The sequence below is a fragment of the Protopterus annectens genome, chromosome 17.part0, assembly GCF_019279795.1.
Source record: "Protopterus annectens isolate FY-2018-M chromosome 17.part0, PAN1.0, whole genome shotgun sequence".
Taxonomy (NCBI): Eukaryota; Metazoa; Chordata; order Ceratodontiformes; family Protopteridae; genus Protopterus; species Protopterus annectens.
Genome location: NC_056751.1, coordinates 438,585,689 through 438,609,154, shown reverse-complemented (window position 1 = coordinate 438,609,154; position 23,466 = coordinate 438,585,689). Strand labels below are relative to the sequence as shown.

Sequence of the window (23,466 nt, the reverse complement as noted above, 5' to 3'; positions counted from 1 at the left end):
CATTGTTGCCTGACATCTACAGCTTCTTTGGTTTGATTCATGGCTGGGATACCTTCTGCATGGAGTCGGCATGTCCTCTCATCTTACAAAGACATGTGTCTGGAGTGTTTCTCCCTGGGCCTGTGCTGAAAATTGGCTTTTTTTCCAAGTTGGACTTTCCTGGTTAACAAATGTTAAATAATACTTCATATTCTTCAAAAAGTACATGATAACACAAAACCTTTTATTCTAGCAATTTTCTAAGTTAAAAAGATGAATATTTGAAATTTGTCCTTATTTGTTGGACTGTATTCCCCCATTATTGGCTTCGTCCAGGTTTTTTGTGCTAAGGTTGAGAGCTATGGTGAGAACTGAATTCACTAAATAGTAGCCATTTAAGTTTCAGTCTTCCTCTGTCACAAAACAGCTGATATGGCATATTGGTATGCTGCTCTGACTGTTTTGCACAGAGTCCTGGGTTCCAGACCTGGCAGTGATATGTCTGGTGGTAACACAGCATTTTATTCTAGCAACTTTCCAACATTATACAAGCAATAAATGTGTCCTTGATTTTTGGGATTTTGTCTCCCACTCCCCCACCCCAAATAAATGTTTTCTTTTTCCAGATTTCTTGTGCTGCAAAGTTCAGAGATACAGCTGAGTGTCGAGTAGATTTTACAAGGAGCTGAGAGCTGCAGGGGAACAAAAGATTAGTGCTGCTTATGCTGAGTCTGCTTGTATTGTTAATAGCACAACAGGTAGCGTACTTGCTTTTGATGCAGAAGGCTGTGGGTTCTACGCCCACAGTAGGTAGATGCATTGCTGATACTGTACTGTGTTGTAAAGGGGGGAGGATGCTGCAGTCCTTTTTGGCGAAGATACCTAGTAACTATCAACCTGTTATCAGTTTTCCATGCATTCTCTATTTCAATATTACTAGCTTATCATTTTTTAATGCAACATAAGCAATGTATTCCTCAAGGGCAACAGGCACTTTATTTGTAGATGAAACAATGAAATATAAAGTTGTTTGCTCTCTTCATTAGTTACAGATTTCTTTAATGCAGAATTATTTAGATGACTTTTACTACTTCAGAGATTGTGCATATTTACTGATAATGGTGGACTGTAGAAGTCTGAGTAGACTTTTATGATGGAAATGTTCTGAATTGGGCAGTTTTGTCATTATTGGTGCACACATTTTGTTTCATTGTTTACTGGAAAAATGTTCAAAACAATAAATTTAAAACACCCTCTAATAACTACTATATTGTACAATTAATGTAATTTAATACAACCAGGAAGGTGTATCAAAGAGCAAGTGTATGTTTCATGTGCAAGGGGCCTATGATTTGAAAACAAAGTTAATCTTTATCTGCCACTGGCAAAATGCATTTTCTTCAAATGTGGGTTTCAATGCTGTTTCAATGAATGTGAGTTTCAAGGGCAGAGAAGTTTTAATGCCAAGTCTATTTTCACTGTAAGACTGCATTGCTTTGTTTAGCAGATATTTATTAGTGTTTGTACTGTAAAATGCAAAATAAAACTTTCAAATAAAATCCAAATCATTGCTGAAGTAAAGCAGTATGCACATTAGTGTTTATGGTAAATGGGGCGAAATAACCAAGGAATGGGGCATTGGAATGGCTGCAGGGGAGAGGCTCCATTCGACCATGATTTTGTGAGGGGGGAAGGGCAGCAAACTCAAGACAGCCCCGACTAAACTATACATCTCAATTGTCCAGATTTTTGCAGAATGAATAGATTTTTGCTTCTTATTTTTGGTTTGTTCCTCATAAAATTTGTGGTTTTCTGGCAAATCATTTAGGAATGAAGTCACTAAATAATGACAGACATTAAATTTCAGATGCCGTAACCTTCAGAAAATGCATGCTAAAGCAAGACCTGTTATTCTATCAACTGTCAAGTTTATACAAGAGCAATGTTTAGTACTGTTTGTATGTTCCCCCAATATATTTGGCTTTGTCTAGATTTCCTGCATTAAGAGGTTGAGAGGTACGTGCAAATAAATCGCTTTATAGGATTAGGAATATCCAAAGCTTTCAACTGCCCCCAATTTTGGCTCAAAATGTTGCTCTCCCCCCTAATAATCCCTCCGCAAAATAGGAATTTTGGAAGAAAACGTGGAGGGTTTACAATTATAAATAACTGTAATGATCAGAGTTACAGATTACTTTTATTTCAGAAATTCATGTAGATTCTCTAATTTTGTCAGCTGCTCAAGTTAACAGTACTAATATTAAAAAGGCGTTCCTTCTTTGACAGGTTCCCAGCTGTATTGTGTGGCAATTTTATATTTTTACATCACATTTTTGGTCCGTTTTTCATAAAATTGTGGTTTTCTGCCAAATTAGTGGAAAATCATTAAAGACTGAAGTTAGAAAATAATGGCAGACATTTGAGTTTCAGATTTCATACCCTTCAGAAAATTCATACTAATACAAGACCGACTACTATTCTATTATCTTTCTAAGTTTATAAGAGCAATATTTAAAAATTGTCCTTATTTTTGGGCCTGTGTCCCACTTCTATGTATGGCTTCGTCCAGATTTCTTGCTCTGAGGTTGAGAGGTATGAGTATCAGAGCCATCACCGTCAGCCAGAGACATTTCAAATTGTGACATACTTGTTGCACCCCACTCCCCCAAGTAGTGACTTTTGATGTGTCCAAGCAAGGCAAGGAGCAGTTATGCAGTGTAAGTGTGCAGAATATTCCCCCATATGGCAGTGGCTTTTCATCTGTCCTTGATTTTGCAGAATGTTCTGGTTTTCTGTCATATTTTTATACCGTTGATTTATGCTTCTTATTATTCAGAAAGGGCATGCTGTCGCAGTGCCCTGTTGCTCTGTGTTTAGGTAGCAATGCTTTAATGACCATCAGGGTAAGCTTGTCGGAGATTGTAAGATGCAATTAAGTTATAATAAGCATACTGTTAAAGAATTACCAATATTGAAAGCCTTTTTTGTTGCCATGCAGAGAGTATTTACATAACTAGATAACGTATAAGCCTTGGGTAATGAAATGCATATGACAGTATTTGTAATAAAGGACAGGATTACAGTATTTTCAGAAGCTCATTACATTTTGTTGGAGACTTGCAGTCATCTTTGCAGGCTTTACCCATAAACTAAACAGAATGCTAAATCTATAATGTATGGTCCATAACTTGTGCAGTGATCCTTTAAGCAATTTTTCTTGAGCTTATTTCTTGTTTGCTGTTAATTTTTTACTTTGATCATGTCTTCCCCATGAAACAAGTAGATAGTTGTTGTCAGGCAGCAGGTCTTTTTTGGATAAGAAACATTTTTCCAAATGGGGTGTCACAGATTGCTACTTTCTGCATGTTACTTGGTAATTTTATAAACTGAATATAAATTATAATTGGAACTGCACTGCAAGGAGAAGTGGTTTGACATGAGTGCTGCTTGTTTTTTTTTTATACTTGATTTTGACTGGCATTCCAGTAATGCATTTTATTTATTTAAGCTTTTATTTATTTATACAAGCTTTGTGTTTCCATCTAAATATTAAATAAGCTGTCATACAGCCAATGTATTGAAATATTTTTTTTCTTCTGCACTTCATTTTGTCTTGATTGGACTCTTGTAATGATGGTTTGTCACCTAGAGCAGCGTATTTAAAGTTCCATTTGTTGTGGTTTTGAACATATCCCCACCCCTTTCTGGTTGGCCCCACCCCTTCCCATTGGCCCCACCCATTCATCTGTCTTCTGCAGCCCCCTTTAATTTGAAGTCACCAGCCGCCACTCTGCATGTCCTTACACTTAAAGAGTGCAGCACACTGCATTCAATCATTAATGGGGCATCAGACCTTTAAAGGACATGTGCAAGTGCACACTCACAAAGTCTTACACAGCACTCACACCTAAGGGCAACTTGGTGTAATACCAGTTCATCTCCTGCACCTCTTTGGAATATTAGAGGAACACCCATTAAAAACGTGCTGCTTCAAAGAGAACACATACAGAGTCTGCAAATAAACAAATGTGACTGGAGAACCAAGCACTGTGAATCATCAGCCTAACCCTAAGCACTTCCAGTTTTTCTGTGCTGCACACAAATATATATATATATATATATATATATATATATATATATATGGGTTACTGTCACAAGATCAAGTGCTCACATTATCAAGCCAAAAAGCTAAAATCAAATAATGAAAAAAATAGGGAACCATGCAATCATCTGCTTTTTTTCAGGGGCAAGCCCCTCTGTGCCCCCCTTCTCATTACTAATTATATATACCAACTCAGACTACACCACAGTGGGGAAAGGACCGACACATCCAGATCTAGTGAGGTCATTGTTCCCCTGTACTCTTCACTTATCAGACCAATGATCGAGTACAATGCCCCATTCGGGATGCATCTCACCCGACATCTGCAGCAATTGGAGAGACCCCAAAAGTTCCTCACCAAAAGGATAAAGGGACTCCAAAATCTGTCATATGCTGCCAGATTGAAGAAACTCCAGCTCTATTCAGTCGTATACCATCTGCTCAGAGGTGACATGTGCCTGACATACAAGGCCATGTCCAACCCGGAATTAATGGACATGCTCCACCTCAAAAAATCCAAATCCACCAAAACCACTAGAGCAAGCGACTTAAACCTTAGCACGGATATAAATAGGACGTGCTGGAGGGATAGATTTATCACTCAGAGACTCCCTATGCTGTGGAATAAAATCCCAGTCCATGTGAGGCAGAGCACCTCGCTGGCTCTGTTCAAGAGAAATCTTGACCTGTGGATGGGAGATCGTAGGTTTACCCCGGGAATCATCTCTGTGTCACTGCTGGACAGAGGCACAACAAACTAATGGGCACAGTATTTTTTCATATAAGGGGTGGCGTAAGCCACAAAAATTTGGGCTAGGCTTATAAATGCCTTAGGGCAGATAGCCTAGTATAAACCTATGAACCTATGAACCCAGATCCCTGCTGTGCTGCAAACCTACAAGACACAGGTCTCTGCATAATACAGATGTTTCCATAGTTCCTCAGTTTTGATATCTTGTGGTTCGCACTTTTCGGATTGATAATGTGAACATCAACAATGTGAGCATTTGCTCTAGTGATAGGGATCCGTATATGTACATATAAAATAAACAGTTGATCACAGATAGCATATGTGATAAAAACACATATATGTTACAATGTGTAGATATTTTTTCCTTCTACATTTCTGGTGCATCACCAAAATGTGTACACTCCTAGCAAGTCACCAACAGTTTATCTACAACCTTGATGCATCATTAAAGCAACTAAAATTTATTTAATTAAAGCCACTATAATTATGTCATTCACAAAAAATAAATAAAAATAAAGCATACATTTACACTGCAAACACAGGCACACGTGCGCACACACACACACACAAAAAAAAAAAAAAATACTGACACCCCCAATCATCCAACCTACCTAAAAAATAAATTTAAACATTGTGCACACAAAATTCAAACACCCCTCCCTCCAAAACGGGGCTACATAATCAACCTCTAGAAAATAAATTCTTACTAAGATGGCAAAATGTTAATCACAACTAGCCTAATAGAAAACACTATTAAAAACAAAAAGGTCCAGTTCTAACTAGGTAAAGTAATTAACAGTAAACTTAAAGCATAATTAAATCTTAAATCTAACAAAGTCTTAGAAGAGCCATCACAAAACTGCTGAAACACATAAAAGTGCACTGATAACATTAAAAAAAGATTAAAGTTCACCAAAAACATTAAAGTAGAAAACTGCTCATTAAAGCGCATGTCAACCACCAACTAAAGGTTTATTCACCTGAAACTTATGCTACAAATGTAGCCTCTGAACTCAACAAGAAATACTCCTCTAAAATTAAAAAAAAAAAAAAAAAAAGAAAGAAAATGGGTCTGAATTTTGTCATACATGAAATAACTTGTAGGAATAGGAAACTCAATAGGTGATGAGTGACTAACCATGTTTCCTAAATGTATAAAAACCTACAGTATAAAACATTTCATATAACACACAACAGATACCCACATATTCCATACAGATATATGCATAACCTCTTATTCTGCAAACATTTTTTTACTTCTTACTCTGAACAGTTACTTCAAAAGTTAAACTGAAATAAAAGGCTTGCTTTGTTTGAAAAAAATGCAGGAGAAAGGCTAAAAAAAGCAATCTTTAATGATATGCTTTATATTTTTCTATGTTCTACAATAACTATAAATCAGAAATGAAACGCATACAGTTTGTAGATCTAAAACATAACACGGTCAACTATTTTGCAAGACACCAGAATCTAAACGGAAGACAAATAGCTGTAAAACGCTATAAATTAAGATAAACTGAAAACCAACAAGCTCTTAACAGCTAATAGATCCAACTATACTCAAAAAGTCTACAAATCTAAATCACTTGCCAATCAATCTGAAAATTTTAAGTAACAGAATGTAAAATAAGCATAATGATAAACAAGCATCATGACTCAAAGACAGGTTTCCAGTAAGCAAAAGAAAACCCCATAAAATGCCTACCTGCTAGCTGTCTTTGGTGAACACATTTTCTTGTATCCTCTATCTAGCCGAATGTCCTGAATGAGAAGAGGAGAAAAGGTAGCATGTTTATGTGTGTTTCTTGTAAACAGATGCACTGACATTTTGCTTAATTTCATATATTTTACAATCAGCTAATGCAGAACATCTGAAGAAAAATGCCACTGTTACAAGTGAATCTAGGTTACTTTGGTCTAGTATACACTGACATACGTACCACGATAAAATTATGTTCATTAAATAACTCTACAATGTCTCTATGTGGACAAACCTAAGCTTATAGTGGTAACAGTCCATATCTCTACCCTCTTCATAAGGTGAAGGAAAGGAGCTGTGTCAAAGTCTAATGCATAAAAGCAGAGCAGAGCAAGTATGTTGTTGTATCTTTCGGCTTTTCCCGGTTAGGGGTCGCCACAGTGGAACTCCGGTCCACTAATGATTGGCAGTAGAGCAGAGCAAGTATAAACTTCCCAATCTCTACTTTTTCCTTATCTACTGCTGCTTGATTAGCAGATAAGAGGGGGGTGGGTCAGTTTCACCTTTTCAGCCATGACTCAGGTTGAAAGAACAAAAACATAAGGTCTATAAACTGGATCAAATTGCATAAGTATTGAACTCAAGGTATAGAAAAAGCTGAGCTTTAACACAGCAAAATAAGCATTAGTCCTAAAATGTGAAAATAAGCTATGTAGAAATATACAACGGTTTTAAGTGAAATTTATATACATATATATACAACATTACAAAATGAAAAGTTCGTTGTTCAAGAAAACAGGTATTCCACCCACTTTGCCATCATTCCTGTGGTATATTTAAATGTCAGTTTTCTGGGTGTACAGGCTAGTCACACAGAATTTTCTGATAGGGCAATAAATGTTTAAGAGTCAGCAGTATAATAGCCATAATACATTCACAACTTCTGAAGACCATGCAATTTGTTGGTTAAGTTTACCATTAAACAAAAAACAAAGCAGCTGTAATCCCAGGAGAATTTATCTAGACTTCTTCAGACTTGTTCCCAAAATGCATTAGTTTTTATACATTTCAATTAAAGAAACTATTAACTCCATTACCCCAGCAAGAATGCAATCAATTAAAAAATCAATTAAGATGAATTCACTTCAACTTGAACTCAAAATCCTAATGGCTGAAGTTATTTCACCATACTAAGACACATTAAAAATTCATATTTATATTATAAAATTGTTAAGAAGGACATAAGAAAAAACCTTAAGAAAAACAAAAAGAAAAACAAAATACATACTTTCATATTTAAAACCATAAAAAATCATATATATTTCTCATATTGTATCTGTGTGTTATATATACATAACATTCACCTATCCAGGGCCTTTAACTTCAAAATACATTTAATGGAAGCATATTCATTAAGGCCTGGAAAAATATGAGTGAATGTTCAAATCTGCCATAGGAGCTCACTTTCCTCTAGCTTTAACTCCCAGGGACCCCCCTAACATTGTGCTTTTCTTCATGTACTATAGCAAACAAGAACCTATGAGTGGGGTTATCTAACGTAGGCCTTGCCAGAGCATTTGTAGTTGTTTTTCTTTCAGCTTTTCCTGGTTAGGGGTCGCTACAGCGGAACTCCGGTCCACTAATGATAGGCAGTAGATTTTTTACGGGTGCCGAGGTGCCAGCTCGACTCCCAAACTTCAACAAAGGCAAGCCCATTCTACATTCTACACATCTTTCGAATGCCACTCAACTGCGGAGCGGACATGCAGACTCCGCACAGAAGGTGCTCCAGCCGAGAATCGAACGGGAGAACCTCTTGCTGTGAGACAACACTACCGCTGCACCAGAGCATTTGTAGTAATATGTTTATTAATGTTATAGATATGCTCATAGATTCTATGCCTCAATGTTCTCTCTGTTTTTCCTATATAAAATGACTGGCACTGTTGACAGAGTGCTACATAAACAATTCCTTTGGACTCACAATTGTATTTTCCACTTATTCGATATACTATATCCCTAATGGAATTGGGCTCTTATTTCAGAAGACATTCATATTAGTAAAAAATTCGATAAGTCTCTTCATATAACATATAGACGAGGTCAAAATCTAAAGAGCATTTTAGAATTGCAAGGTGGAGTAGCTAATAGACGTGGGGGATGTCCAAATGTGGATGATGTCATCAATGCCAATACATTAAAATTGGAAGCAAAGTTACCATTAGGGATATAGTAATGCAGTAGTTTATATAGGAAAAACGGAGGGAACATTGAGGAAGAATCTATGAACATATCTATAACATTAATAAACATATTACTACAAATGCTCTGGCTAGGCATATGTTAGATAACCAAACTCATAGGTTCTTGTTTGCTATAGTACATCAAAAAAAGCACAAAATTAGGGGGGGTCCCTGGGAATTAAAACTAGAGGAAAGTGAGCTCCTATGGCAGATTCAAACATTCGCTCATATTTTTCCAGGCCTCAATAAATATGCTTCCATTAAATGTATTTTGAAGTTAAAGACCCTGGATAGGTAAATGTTATGTATATATAAAGTACAGTTTTGTACCTACCATAAATGTAGATGTTCGAAGATCCACATTGCTGCAGTCCTTACACTTGGGTAGTCCGCTGTCCTCGGTCGGCCCGAATATCAAAGTATTAGGCTGACGTCGGTCAAGGCGCTTAAGACTGACATCAGGACGTCAGGGTACAAATGCGCATGACCGACGTCATATCCTCAGTCTTTTCTTGCCCCAGATGTCAGAAGACCCTAAAGAGAAAGGTCAAAACCAAAAGACAGCAAAAAACAACCAACCACCCTTGCACTAATCAGATGTACAATATATACAATATCCACAACATTTACAACCCAACCCACACAACCGCCTCTAACTACAGAGGGGAAGGAGGGAGGGTAAATTGGACTGCAGCAATGTGGATCTTCGAACATCTACATTTATGGTAGGTACAAAACTGTACTATGTTCTTCATCTCACATTGCTGCAGTCCTTACACTTGGGTAGAATCCCAAAGCAGAGGTAAGGGAGGATGGCAAAACTATAAAGCAGTAGGAGCTGCCAAAATGCCCTGTAAAATTGCAGTGGCAAAACCAGCCCTAGATTTAGAGTAAAGTGGAAGGTGGTAATGCTTAGAGAAAGTATGCACTGAACTCCAAGTAGCTGCCTCCAAAATATCTTTAGTTGCCACCCCCCCTTAAAAAAGCTGTAGAAGTGGCAGTAGCCCTAGTGGAATGAGGCCTAATCCCAGCTGGAATCTCCTTACCATGATGGGAATAACAGAAAGCAATACAAAACCCAATCCACTTAGAAATAGTTTGCTTTGACACAGGCTTGCCCTGAGAACCCAAAGCAAATGAAACAAATAACTGCTGAGACTGCCTGAACCCTTTAGTTCTGCTCAAATAATATCGCAACTGCCTGTGTATATCCAAAGTGTGCAAAATCTTTTCCCTTTATTTTGGGGTTTGCATAAAAAGTAGGCAAATGAATAGTTTGGTTTAAAGCCACACTAGAAACCACTTTAGGCATAAAGGAAGGATTAGTACGCAAAGATACCCTATCCTTATGGAAAATTAAGAAAGGCTCAACTGCCATAAGGGCCTGTAATTCAGAAACCCTTCTCGCAGAGGTAATGGCCAACAACAAAGCAGTCTTCCATGATAAATATTTCAACTCATGGTAGCTGCAGGCTCAAAAGGTTGTAGAGTGAGTTTCTCCAACACAAAATTGAGATCCCAAGCAGGAGTAGGAGCTCTACGTGGGGGTCTTATATTCTTTGCCCCTCTAAGGAATTGCTTAAACAAAGGATGAGAAAACAATGGTGGGTCACAGTCATAGTGAGCAGAAATTGCTGCAGCATGAACCTTAATAGAAGAGAAGGACAAACCTTTGTCCAGTAACTCAGTAAGATATTGAAGAGCCACACTTAAATTAGGCCTAGAAACATCAAATTCCTTTGCTGTACTCCAAAATAAAAATCTCTTCCATTTATCTGCATACACTTTCCTTGTACTAGGCCTTCTGGCCTCCAAAATAACATTCAAAACTTGCTGTGGAAGCTGAGACCCTCCAGGGTTTAAAACAGAATATGCCAGGCTGTTAGGTGAAGAGAGTGAAGTTTGACATTGAGTAAATGACTGTTCTCCTGAGACAGCAGGTGCGGAATCGAAGGCAAAGGCCATGGAGGCTCCCGTACCAGACTTCTCAGTAATGGGTACCAGTGCTGTCGAGGCCAATCTGGAGCTATTAAAATCATCTTTGGCTTGTCCTGTCTGACCTTCAGGAGTACCTTTGGGAGGAGAGGCAGAGGTGGAAAGGCATACACATGAAGATTGCTCCAATTGAATGAAAGAGCATCCACTTTCCAAGCTGTGGGATGAAACCTTTTCGTGCAAAACTTTGGCAGCTGGTAGTTTAGTGGAGAAGCGAACAGATCTATGTCTGGAGTTCCCCATAACACTGTCAATTTCTGAAATACATGAGGATCCAATTTCCACTCGTGGGGATCCATAATTTGTCTGCTCAACACATCTGCTGAGGAGTTCTGTGCTCCCAGCAGAAACCTTGCCTGAAGATTTAGCTGTAAACTGAGAGCAGTCTCCCACAAAATCATTGCTTGTCTGCATAGAGGATAAGAATGCGTTCCCTCTTGCTTGTTGATGTACCACATGACAGTTGTGTTGTCTGTTAGAACCAACACCTGCCCTGGAAGAAGTAAATCCTTGAAAGCTATCAATGCAAATTGGACTGCTAACATCTCCTTCAAGTTGATATGTAGATGTTGAAGTCTGGCAGGCCACGTGTCTTGTACCCACTTTCCATTTAGATGAGCTCCCCAAGCTTTGTCTGAGGCATCTGTCGTTAGAATCTGACTCGCCTCTGGCCGGGTCACAGAGAGTCCCTTGTTTAGGTGACATTCCTGAGCCCACCACAAAAGTTCCTTTTGAATGCAAGGTATTATCTGAATGACAGTGTCCATATCTTGGCAGTGCTGTGTCCATACATTTTTGAGATACCATTGTAGCTTCCTTATATGCAGTTTGGCATTGGGAAGCACCAGAATACAAGATGCCATGAACCCCAAGGCTTGAAGGACTGTCCTTGCAGTCAGCCTGGACTGATGAGACAATTGATGGAAGTAAAGAGAAAGATTCTTTTGTTTGTCCGGGGTCAAAAAGGCCATCTGGGATGCTGTATTCAGTCTCACACCCAGAAAGCACATGTCCTGAGAGGGTACTAGACTGGACTTTATTTCGTTCACAGAATACCCCAGGCATCTTAGCACTGCTATCACATACTGTAAATGACGAAGAAGTTCGTCCTTTCCTTGGGCCAGAATCAGGCAATCGTCCAAATAAGGATAAATCTGTATTCCTTTTAACCTGAAAAAGGCTATCACTGGAGCCAGAACCTTTGTGAACACTCTGGGCGCAGTAGATAAGCCAAAGGGCAATGCAGAGAACTGATAATGAGAAGTCCCAGCCCGAAAACGCAGATACTTCCTGCAACTGAGCCTGATAGGAACATGAAGGTAAGCCTCCTTGAGATCCAGAGTCACCATCCAGTGATCTTTGTCCAGCAGAGGTAAAAGCTGTTGTAACGTCAACATTTTGAACTTGGGAATGTCCAGATAAGTGTTGAGGATAGATAAATCCAAAATTGGTCTCCACGTGTTCCCCTTCTTTGGTACTAGGAACAGGCGAGAATAAAATCCTAGGCCCACTTCTGGCAGAGGGACTGGTTGTATGGCCCCTATTTGAAGTAGCAGAGAAATTTGATTGTGAGCCTCTAATCTTTGCTGAGGAGGAACGTCCGGCATGCCTTTGAAAGGAGGCAAGGTATGGAAATAAAACTTGTAACCTTGGTGTATGATATCCAATACCCATCTGTCTTGGGTAATCAAACTCCAATTTTCCTTGAAGAGTGCCAACCTTCCTCCCAAAGGTGCTGCCAGACAAGAAGGATCTGGCAGCTGAAAAGGTAGGTCATTGGGCCTGTTTACGAAAGGACTGGCCCCTGCCCTCACCCGAAGATTGTGCAGGTGAACTCCCTGTTCTAGGTCTGAAGGAGCTCTGAGCTCTGCCCCTACCACGTCTAGATCTACCCCTAGACTGAGAATCATAAGAAGGATACGTCCACCCCTTAGCAGGCCAATTCCTACTAAACTTCGGAGGCTGAACTTGCAAAAAATCTTTAACAGCCTGCATAGACTTAGCCTTGTCTTCCATTTTCTTCAAGACTGACTCCACAGGTGAACCAAACAACACATCAGACTGTAAAGGAGCATCCAAAATCCTTGTCTTAACATGGTCAGATAAATTCTGATCCCTCAGCCAGGCGTGCCTGCGAAGAACTGAACCAGTGGCAGCCACCCTAGACGAGGCCTGTACAGCATCAAAACCACATTGTAAAGAATGCTTACCCACCTGTTCAGAGACATGTACCAAATCTTGTAATTCTTTACACTCAATGCCTTCCGCCAGAGCATCTACCTTAGACTTCAATTGAGAAAGAAGATAGTTTTGATATTTCAACATGTGAAACTGGCAATTCAAAGCCCTCATAGCTAAGGTGGAAGAAGTATAGACTTTCTTTCCCCATCTATCCAAAGCTCTGGCCTCTTTATCTGGAGGAACCGGATTTTTTACAACAGAGGCCTTGACACCCTTAGGTCCCTGACTAACAGTTTCTGGGTCCGCCCTAGGACTCTTATAAAGATATTTATGAGCCTCAGGCACCCTGTAATACCTATCCGGTTTAACAGGAGCAGGAGGCAAAGAATCAGGATTAAGTGAAGCCTCTGCAAACACATCTTCCACAACATCCAGAACAGGGGGTATAGCCAAGGGCCTATGCTGGGGTAAAAGCAAAAATTCCCTAAGCCTTTTCCTGGAATCAGAGAAGTCCTGACCTTCCCACTTAAAATGTTCCCTCATGGAATGAAGAGTCTCTGAAAAGAAAAATCCTCTGGAGGAGAAGCAGAAGGAGTCGAATCATCTGCATCAGAATCAGAATAAGGAGAGTACTCCTGCAAGTCTTCAGCCGAAGACTCTGAAACATCCGAAGCCTGCTCAAAACTCCCCAACTCTGGCTCCACCCTAGGTCTCTTATCAGGAGGGGGCAAAGAACCTCTAATCAAAGTAATTAAATCTTCTGCCATTTTAAGCATGTGCTTCTTGGGCACAGACCCTGCTGAACTAGGAGTGACACCAACAGAAGCTAAACCTGGCCTACCTCTGGGAGAAGCCTTGGAAACAGAAGGAGAGGGCCTAACCACCCTAGGAAGGGAGGGGAGTACAGTAACCTGAGAAGCCCCTTCAGCCTGACCTGCCTCCTGAGAGGCCACATCCTGCAATATCAAAGTCTCCCCCTGGGACTCCAGAGAAGCCTCCGGTGGAACCACCGGTTCCACTGACGCCTCTAAAGAACCGGCGTCCGGTACGGACGACTCTTCTTGCCTGGGTTTAGCTGCTTTGTCTTTGCGCTTCTTCGAAGAAGCGGGCGTCGGAGCATCCGACGGCATATTGTAATTGCACCGCTTCCCGAAGACCAACCTGGCACAATCTAACCTTCGCTTAATAGTGCGCTTATTGAACCTAGCACAAAAGCGACACCCAACAACGTCGTGCTCAGGCCCCAAACAAGGAATACACAAAGTATGATAGTCCCTATGCGGTATCTGCTTCCCACAAGAAATACAGTTATTCACTTTTTCTGACATCCGGTAAACCACTGAGGCAAGAAAAAACTAAAATATTCCCAACGGGGTACTTAGCCAACTTTGACTCGGTCTGAAACTCCGAATTCGAAAAATTTCAGAACGCCGAACGGCACTTGCAACGCTGCTTCTGCATCGGACCATGCGGCAAAAAAGACTGAGGATATGACGTCGGTCATGCGCATTTGTACCCTGACGTCCTGATGTCAGTCTTAAGCGCCTTGACCGACGTCAGCCTAATACTTTGATATTCGGGCCGACCGAGGACAGCGGACTACCCAAGTGTAAGGACTGCAGCAATGTGAGATGAAGAACATCACACAGATACTATATGAGAAATATATATGATTTTTTTATGGTTTTAAATATGAAAGTATGTATTCTGTTTTTCTTTTTGTTTTTCTTAAGGTTTTTTCTTATGTCCATCTTAACAATTTTATAAGGTATAAATATGAATTTTTAATGTGTCTTAGTATACTGTAGGGGTGAAATGACTTCAGCAATTAAGATTTTAAGTTCAAGTTGGAGTGAATTCATCTTAATTGATTTTTTTAATTGGTTGGATTCTTGCTGGGGTAATGGAGTTAATAGTTGTTTAATTGAAATGTATAAAAACTACTGCATTTTGGGAACAAGTTGTCTGAAGAAGTCTAGATATTAATCTAGACGAAAGTGCTAACACAATAAATTCTGCTGAGAAGATTACAGCTGCTTAGTTTTTTTTTTTTATTAGTTTTTGCTATTTGTGATTTTTTGAGGTCAAGTTTACCATGAAAAATTATTTCATATAACTCCCCAAAAGGTCTGCTAACCTTACTGCATTAGTAATGCCATTATACAAGAGATGGTCACTTTTAAAAACATACAGTATATTACTAAAGTGCCTTCAAAAGTAACATAAGGGAGGTTATATATTAGCTGGACTGATATCTTTACCATCAGACAGGAAAGCATTCAAATAATGAGTCACTGCCACTCAAGGCTGTGCATTTTGATACCCTATATCACAAAAATATGTAATAAGTCACATTTTGAATAGAATGAGCCATGCTCCAGCACTGGCACAACTTGAAACTCAATGCTGCAAACAAGAAATTACGTTTTATATTTTACAACTAGCAGCCTTTAAAAGAAAATTGTTTTTCTAACTTGTAAAATAGGCCCCAAGGCACATGTCTCTCTCTTCAAGCATTACCAGTAAACACAACCTGATTAAGTGACCCGTCAGAGTCACATAGTGTGCAAGTTGTGATTGATGGAATCAAATTTATGACTAGAGGACACTGCTCATTTACAGCTTACAGCCTTAACCCTCAACACTTCCTTTTAAAGAGAAGTTAAATGTTGTGTCTTTCGGCTTATCCCGGTTAGGGGTCGCCACAGCGGAACTCCGGTCCGCTAATGTTTGGTAGTAGATTTTTACGTGCCGAGTTACCAGCCCTGACGCACAACCTTCAACAAAGGCACACCCATTCACGCATGCCTCCACACAGAAGACGCTCTAACTGAGAATCGAACGGAACAACGTCTTGCTGTGAAGCGACAACGCTACCGCAGCACCACAAGTGAAATAAGGTCTATTAATGTGTTTTTTTTATTTATTTTTTTTTATAACTTGTTACCTCACTGATACTCTCTCACATTTATTATTTCAGAAAACAAGGTGCGGCACTATTAAAATATGTAAACAACAAATACAGCCGTAAAACAGATTTTTACATATACTGTAGGAATGAATGACTGTAAGAGTATATGACCAATAAGGAGGCAACCAACAAAATCAGGGAGCTAGCTGGTGAGCAAATAAATAATCTGCTACAGTAGTCATAACAGCAAATGACATAAAACTAATCTGCAGTACCACCACAACCCTATTAAAAGCCATCTTCATGAACTGCAGGGATAAAGGCAATAGCACCTCACACCTTGACACACTGTCTCCTCATTATTGCATTCTCCAGCTACTTTTGAGCCCAGTACTATGACAGAGAACTTCATTTGTCAATCAATCTCTCCATGAAAAGCGCTTTCATATGATTCCCAAAATATTATCCTCAAAGTTTCAGATTTCCATCTACTACATACACAAACGCTTTTAAAACATTTTGAGTGCCTTTGTGCATGATGCATTTAGTGTGTGCAGTCACCTATGTACAATGAGCATTTTGCATCATTTGCAAGGGTGTCACTATGTCATATGTCCAGTATAGGACATTTCTTACTGTAATGGAACAGAGTAGAAGAAAAAATCTCCTCCAGCCAAAGCAAAATGTTTGTCATGTGCCTATGCATTAATCACTAACATATGCACTTATTATGGTCAAGGAGACAAACCACAAACCTAAAAGCTGTCAGTGGTACTGCCACCACACCTGTATTATTTCATTATCTCACCAGCTAGAACAAAGACAACATTACAAACAAGGGATCTACTTTTATTCTGACAAAAAAATCCAGCTGGGCCACAACATCAAAACTAAATAAAATAACTGAAAAAATGTTATCACCATACTTTTGCTACACACACAACAGCAGTATAATTCCAAAATGAAACCAGATTTAACGTACTGCTAAAAAGGCCTTCTCTAAAGACCCAATAACCACTTGATGTTGTCTAAAAATGTTGGAAACCCAGTCAGCTATTATAACTTCAGGAGGACCTGAAAGCTGTCTGAAGATTTACATGCATTACATGGACACTTGCTAAACTCATTCACTCATGGAAATTTTTTTTCTTTTTGTTTTTTTCAATAAATATCTTTATTAAGTTATCACATATGACACAGGCAATCTTACATGTATATAAATGAAAAACAAACAACACTGACATCACTTTAGTTGCAAACATTATACATCACAGACACCATTGAAACAACTGTAGTTGCAAACATTATACATCACTTATAATCTATCCAGTCATTGTCAATTAAGCATTATATGGCTCATTCAAATCCTGACTCTTAAACCTCGTACCTTCTCAGCATATATTGTTCCCACAATTCCCATTTATTCCTGTGCAGTTTGCTCCTTCCCTTTTTAAAGATCCCAATTCCAGTTATTTTATCTCTGTTACTATATTCACTACTTCTTGTAATGTTGATCTAGACTTTGATTTCCATTTTCTAGTAATTGCTTTTTTTTTGGCAGCCACCATAATTGACTCAACAAGGCTTCACTATGTCTAGGCAATTCCGATTCTGTATCACAGCTCCAAAAATTCATCTCCCATAGCTTCAGAAATTGGTTACGTATCTTAGCCAAACTTTTAATCTAGGAAAACTAACAGCCCCAAACCATATTAACTTCAAAAATAAGGTTATGTAAATACTTTCCACTTTTCATATACTGATGAAGCATTAGTCTATATATTTCAAATGTATGTTGAAGGGCTAACAGCAGGCTCCTGGTGGCCTGTTCTAGTGTGTTCACCACTTAACTCTCACTTTATCCCATGACTGCATCCCCCACCTGAGTTGGTCCCCTGGAGTACTTGCTCACAAATGCTCTGGATCATGGATCTACATTTTTAACATACTGAAGAGACTGCAGTTTAACTCTCACATTGTCCTGCAACTGCATCCCCCACCTCTGCTGGTCCCCTGGAGTAATTGCTCGCCAACATATTGAAGAGACTGCAGTCTACTTCCTACCATATGTCTGTGTAACATTCAAGTTTCTACAATTTGAAACATTTAGTCCATTTAACATCAGTGCCATGCACACTAACAGGGACATTACAGTCTTAGGAATCCCCCCACCCCCAGTGCAGTGTTTAACCAATTATACATTTAGCTAATTTTCTTTAATGACTCTCAAGTTGCAATGACCTGTGGCATGGTAGTAGGCTGTATCTTGTCTAAGTCAGTTAACTCTGCAAACCACAAATGACATCACAAAAAAGCAGCCCTTCCCCCGCTCAACCTGCAAACTGAGTTTACTTATTCGCCGGTGGCCAGGGTGCCATTTTCAAATATATGTTGTACGGCTTACAGCAGGGTCCAGGTGTCCTGTTCTAGTGTGCTCACCATGTAAGTCTACTTATTTTAAACCTTGCTATTAATGAGTGTTCTTTTTATTTTTCTTCTCAGCCTGTTACTACTTGTTGTTGTATCAAACGTAACTGTTTCTTTATCCCTGCTTCTAAGAGTCCATAAACCAATTTAAATCAGTAAACACAACAGAACAGTCAATCTGGAGATTTATTGGCTAGTTCTATATTACATGACCTCTGCTCTTTGTGAATGTGTGATACTAATATTAAACCATGCCAACACAAAGTGTGTTAACACCTGCTGACTCTCTATATTTGCTGAAACCAGTTAACTTATTTTTTTGAATCAAGTAAATGGTGCTTTGCATTTGAAGAGTTTATAATGAAGCATGCTATGGAGCTTTGCATTTGAAGAGTTTATAATGAAGCATGCTGCTATCAAGTCCTACTGTTGCTACTCAAAACTGGTCTCAATGTTCAAATTTAAGTTTTACTAGTTAAATCAAATTCCTGTTGCAATATACTTCAATAGAGTTATACTTTGTCATTGTTTTTCATATAACTGTTTATTTAGCTTATAAACTAACTATAGTAGTGCTCATGTGCTACAGGAGATTTAAGTGCCTCTCTCTAAGACTGTTGCCTGTTTTCTTCTTAAACTACCCATCTTTCCCCTCCTATTAACCTGTACTATTTTTCTTCTCTTTATTTACAGTTAACTTTCACTTTGTCCCATGACTGCAGCTCCCACCTGTGTTGGCCAGCTGGAGTACTTGCTCGCAAAAGCTCTGGATGGCAAATCTACATTTTTAACGCACTGAAGAGATACAGTGTATATTCTACCATACATCTGCATAACATTCAGGTTGCTACAATTTATTTATTATCTACTTATTTAACATTTGTTAATTGGGAAAGTCCGACTGGGACAGAGCCTATTTTCAGCAGAGGCCCAGGGAGAAATGCTCCAGATGCACATCTTTGGAATGTGGGAGAAAACCTGAGTACCTGGAGGAAACCCACGTGAACGCAGGAAGGATATGTAGACTCTGCACAGAAGACACCCCAGTCGAGAATCGAACCGGAGAAACTTTTGCTGTGAGGTGACTAAGTTAACAGTTGCACCACTGCACTGCCCAGTTCAAAACCTTTAGCCAATTTAGCATTATTCCCCCCTCCTCCCACTCCCATAAATATTTTTTTTCTCTCATGCTGGTCTAACTCAAAGTAGTTAAAGTACAGTGTATAATCAATTACATCTTCAGCTAATTTCCTTTAATGACTCTCGAATTACACTGCCTGTGGCATGGTAGTTTTCAACTGAGAGTTTTTGTTGATTTTTGCTTCCTAGTTTGCCTCCTCATGGTTCACCCCACTCCGTTAAGGCTCCCCTACCCTACCCCGAATTCCCACCCACCCCACTACAACTACATTTATAGGTAACCTGTAAATGCACCCCCCATCCCAATTATCATATCACTATCTTTAAACCACCTAAGTTCAAAGGCCCATCACACCTACACACACAACTCACCACAGTAATACATTAACTCCTCCCTATAGGAGACTTATCCTCATTGACTTGGCCCATCCATCTCTCTCAGACACCTCTTTACTCCACCCCAAGCATAGGAATTATGTTACTCTTTCACACATCACTTCTTAGCTTACTCATTATAACTTATCAGATTACCTCCTACCATAAACAGAAGATCACAACCATCTACTCTCTAACATACCCAGTAACTACTTCACCTTTCACCAGCCTTACAAGCATTGTCATATCGCCACACCTTTATAATAGTTCCAACACAGCTCACTCTACACTTAGATATGCTCATACAAATGTACCACTGCATCTACTCCATAAATATGCTAGACTGTTATCCAAAATCTCGCACCTTTTCTGTTTAAGTTAACTCAACATAACCTAAGTGGGGAGATACATCCCTATTACATGAAGCCCTTTCACTGGATAACTCAATCTCTCATAACATCAGTAATCTAACACACAATAGCTCTGACCTAATCATGTAGCACCCTAAATAAAGTACACAAACTTCATGCAACCGTTGCCCTATACTCTCCAAACATAGCAATCTTAACAGAAACTTGTCTCAAACCCCACATAAATGGTACTGAAATCCTAACACAGGGCTATAACATACACAGACTTGATAGGCTACATAAGCATGGTGGTGGCATAATCATTATGTGCAAAAATACACTCAAGCTTGAAAACCTTGAAAATGAACCCCCTAGACCTCCTGAATTTTGCAATACTAATCTCCTGCTTCCAACTAAACCCCCAATAAAAACATAATACTCATTGCAACCTACATCCCTCCAAGAAACAACCTTTCCATAGCTGAAGACCTTCTCTGTCAGTCAGCCTCCACATTTAAACAGAAAACTATTAAAATGGGAAATTTCAACTTGGATTGGTATATCTGCTCATCTGAAAACCCTTTGAACTTTATTAATCTATATGGTTTATCTCAAATAATACTCACCCCAACCAAAACAGATAAACACAGTAACAAGCAATCAATGCTGGACTGGGCATTAACGAATATATCCTTTCTCTGTCACTACACTGGCTGTCTTCCTGACAATCTTAGCAATCATCTACCCAATTTCAATAATACATTCCTTGACAGTCTAAATAGTCTTGCACCCCTTCAGAAGATCCGGGTTAAATCAAAGCATCTGCCATGGCTAATTATGGACAACGAGCAACTCCTCAAACAGAGGGATAGAGCCTGGATTCAATACCAAGTGAACAAAAAAACAATCCCTTGTCACCTACCAACAATTGAGGAACCTAGACAAAAAAAAACAAATCAAGAAAGACAAAAAGTCATACTGTACCTCAATCAAACAAAAAATACCAAAACAACCTTCCACAATTTGGGGGAACCATAAAACAACTCCTAAACTGGGACAAGCCACAAGTCCATCTGCCACCACCTCAAATACCACAGATAGTACAGCTTCCCAATTTAACACACAATTCATGAACTCCATCCTATTCCTCATAAAAACAATGGCATAAACATTCCAATACTAGTCCCCAAAGGATCAGTACCTTGCCTCAATTCATTTTTCATCACACCAATACAAACTAGCACCATTAAAAAAATTCTAAACAAATTAAAGCCAACATCCATTGCTGATGACCTACTCCCAAAAGAATTTCTCAAACTGGCAGCAGATGCCATCTCTTATCCAGTCTCTATTCTAATCAATCAGGCTATCAGTGAGCAATACATCCGCAAGCTATGGAAAATGTCTCAAATCATCCCTATAAACAAAGGCAGCTCCTCAACTGATTTCTCACACTACAGACAAATTGCTAGACTCTCTCCACTAGCCAACATTCTTAAAAACTGTATAGACACAACTCCTTATAGGTTCATACGTGGGTAACTAGGCTATCTGCCCGAAGGCATTTATAAGCCTAGTCAGAATGTGTTGGCTTTTGCCACCCCCTCAGATTAGTTCCCTGTGCCTCTGTCTAGCAGAACCACTGAAGTGATCCCTGAGGTAAACTTTCTATTTCCCATCCACTCGTCAAAGTTTCTCTTGAAGAGTGTTAGTGAGGAGCTCTGCCCAATGTAGACTGGGATCTAGTTCCACAGCATGGGAAGTCTCTGGAATATTAATCTATCCCTCCAGCACGTCCTATTTATTGTTGTGCTGAGGTTTAGATCCCTAGAGCGTATGGCTCGAGGGGATAAGGTTTTCTTTAGGTGGAGCATGTCCATCAATTCTGGGCTGGACATGGCCTTGTATGTCAGGCAGAGATCACCTCTGAGTAGGCAGTATGCAACAGAGTACAACTGGAGTTTCTTCAGTCGAGCTGCACAGGGCATCAGTTTGAGGCCAGTGATCCTCTTGGTGACATACTTCTGTGGTCTTTCCAGTTGTTGCAGGTGTCTTGAAGGTATATCCCAAATGGAGCGTTGTACTCTATGATGGGTCTGATGAGTGATGAGTAGAGGGGCAGAATGACCGCTTTTGACCTGGATGCAAACCCTTTTGTGATTAGGTGGGCCATGTAGAAGGATTTTCTAACCACTTTGACAATGTGATTATCAAAGGTGAGATTACTATCTACTTGGGTCCCCAGATCCCTTATTACATCTTCCTTATTTAAGGGACTACCAACCTATGTGGTAGTTTGTGGGTACTTTGTTTTTTCCAAAGTGGATGACTATGCACTTTTTGGCATTTAGCTTGAGGCCATGATTTTGACACTAGACATCTGTCTCAGTGAGACCCTTTTGGAGGATGTCTGTGTAAGCCAGAGAGACAATTATAGCCCCTAGTTTGCAGTCGTCTGCTAACTTGGTCAGCCATAGTCCTCCTGTGCTTGCATGTACCTCTGAGAAGTTTATGCCAAACAGGAGGGATCCTAGGATTGAGCGCTGGGGAACGCCACTTGTAACCGGTTTAGAGTCGGGCCTAGCTCCCACAACTCTCACCATGTGGGTTCTGTCAATGAGCCAGTTGGCAACCCATCTTGTGATGTAGGGGTTTATGTTCAGGCTGGTGAGCTTGTCTATAATACCAGAATGGGGAATGGTGTCGAAGGCCTTAGCGAGTTCTAGGTAGGCTGTGTGTACCACCTTTCCCTCATCTATAGCCTTGGTAACTGTCTCAAAGAACTCTACCAGGTTTAGGAGGCATGATCTGCCTTAACAAAGCCAAACTGGGTAGGGAACAGTGTTTGGAGGTTCCTAATGTCTCTGTTAATGAGTTCCATGACAATGAGCTCCATAGCCTTGCAGACCAAGCTAGTCAGGCTTATAGGGCGATAGTTCCCAGGGTCTGTTGTGGCTCCACCTTTGTGGAGCGGAATAACCATTACTGTGCGCCACTCTATGGGTATGTAGCCTGTGGAGAGGCTGAGTTTGAACAGCGTGTTTAGGTGATGGGTTAGTTCTTCTTTGAGCTCATATAGGACGCAGCCAGGGACACCGTCCGGTCCCATTGATGCTGTGTTTTTGGCTTTGGAGAGGGCTGTTTTAACCTGAGTGTCTGATTTCAGGGACTCTACATTCTTTTGGTATGGTTATGGGCCCTTTTGGGGGTGACAGGGGGCAAAGTTTGCGCTGAACCTGTCTGCCAGGATGTTGGCGATATCGGTCGGTTCAGTGTATTTTGTGCCATTCTGCACTAACTCCGAGCAGATCTG

The 23,466-nt window shown here is 39.8% G+C and overlaps 1 protein-coding gene across 1 annotated transcript in view; it reads right to left on the bottom strand.

Annotated features, from left to right (window-relative positions):
• GPATCH2 (G-patch domain containing 2) overlaps positions 1-23,466 on the bottom strand; it is a 1,961,709-nt gene that overhangs the window by 434,350 nt on the left and 1,503,893 nt on the right. The window contains exon 8 of the mRNA XM_044059062.1: positions 6,538-6,593. Coding sequence (XP_043914997.1) covers positions 6,538-6,593 — 56 coding nt within the window. The remainder of the gene's footprint in view (positions 1-6,537; positions 6,594-23,466) is intronic.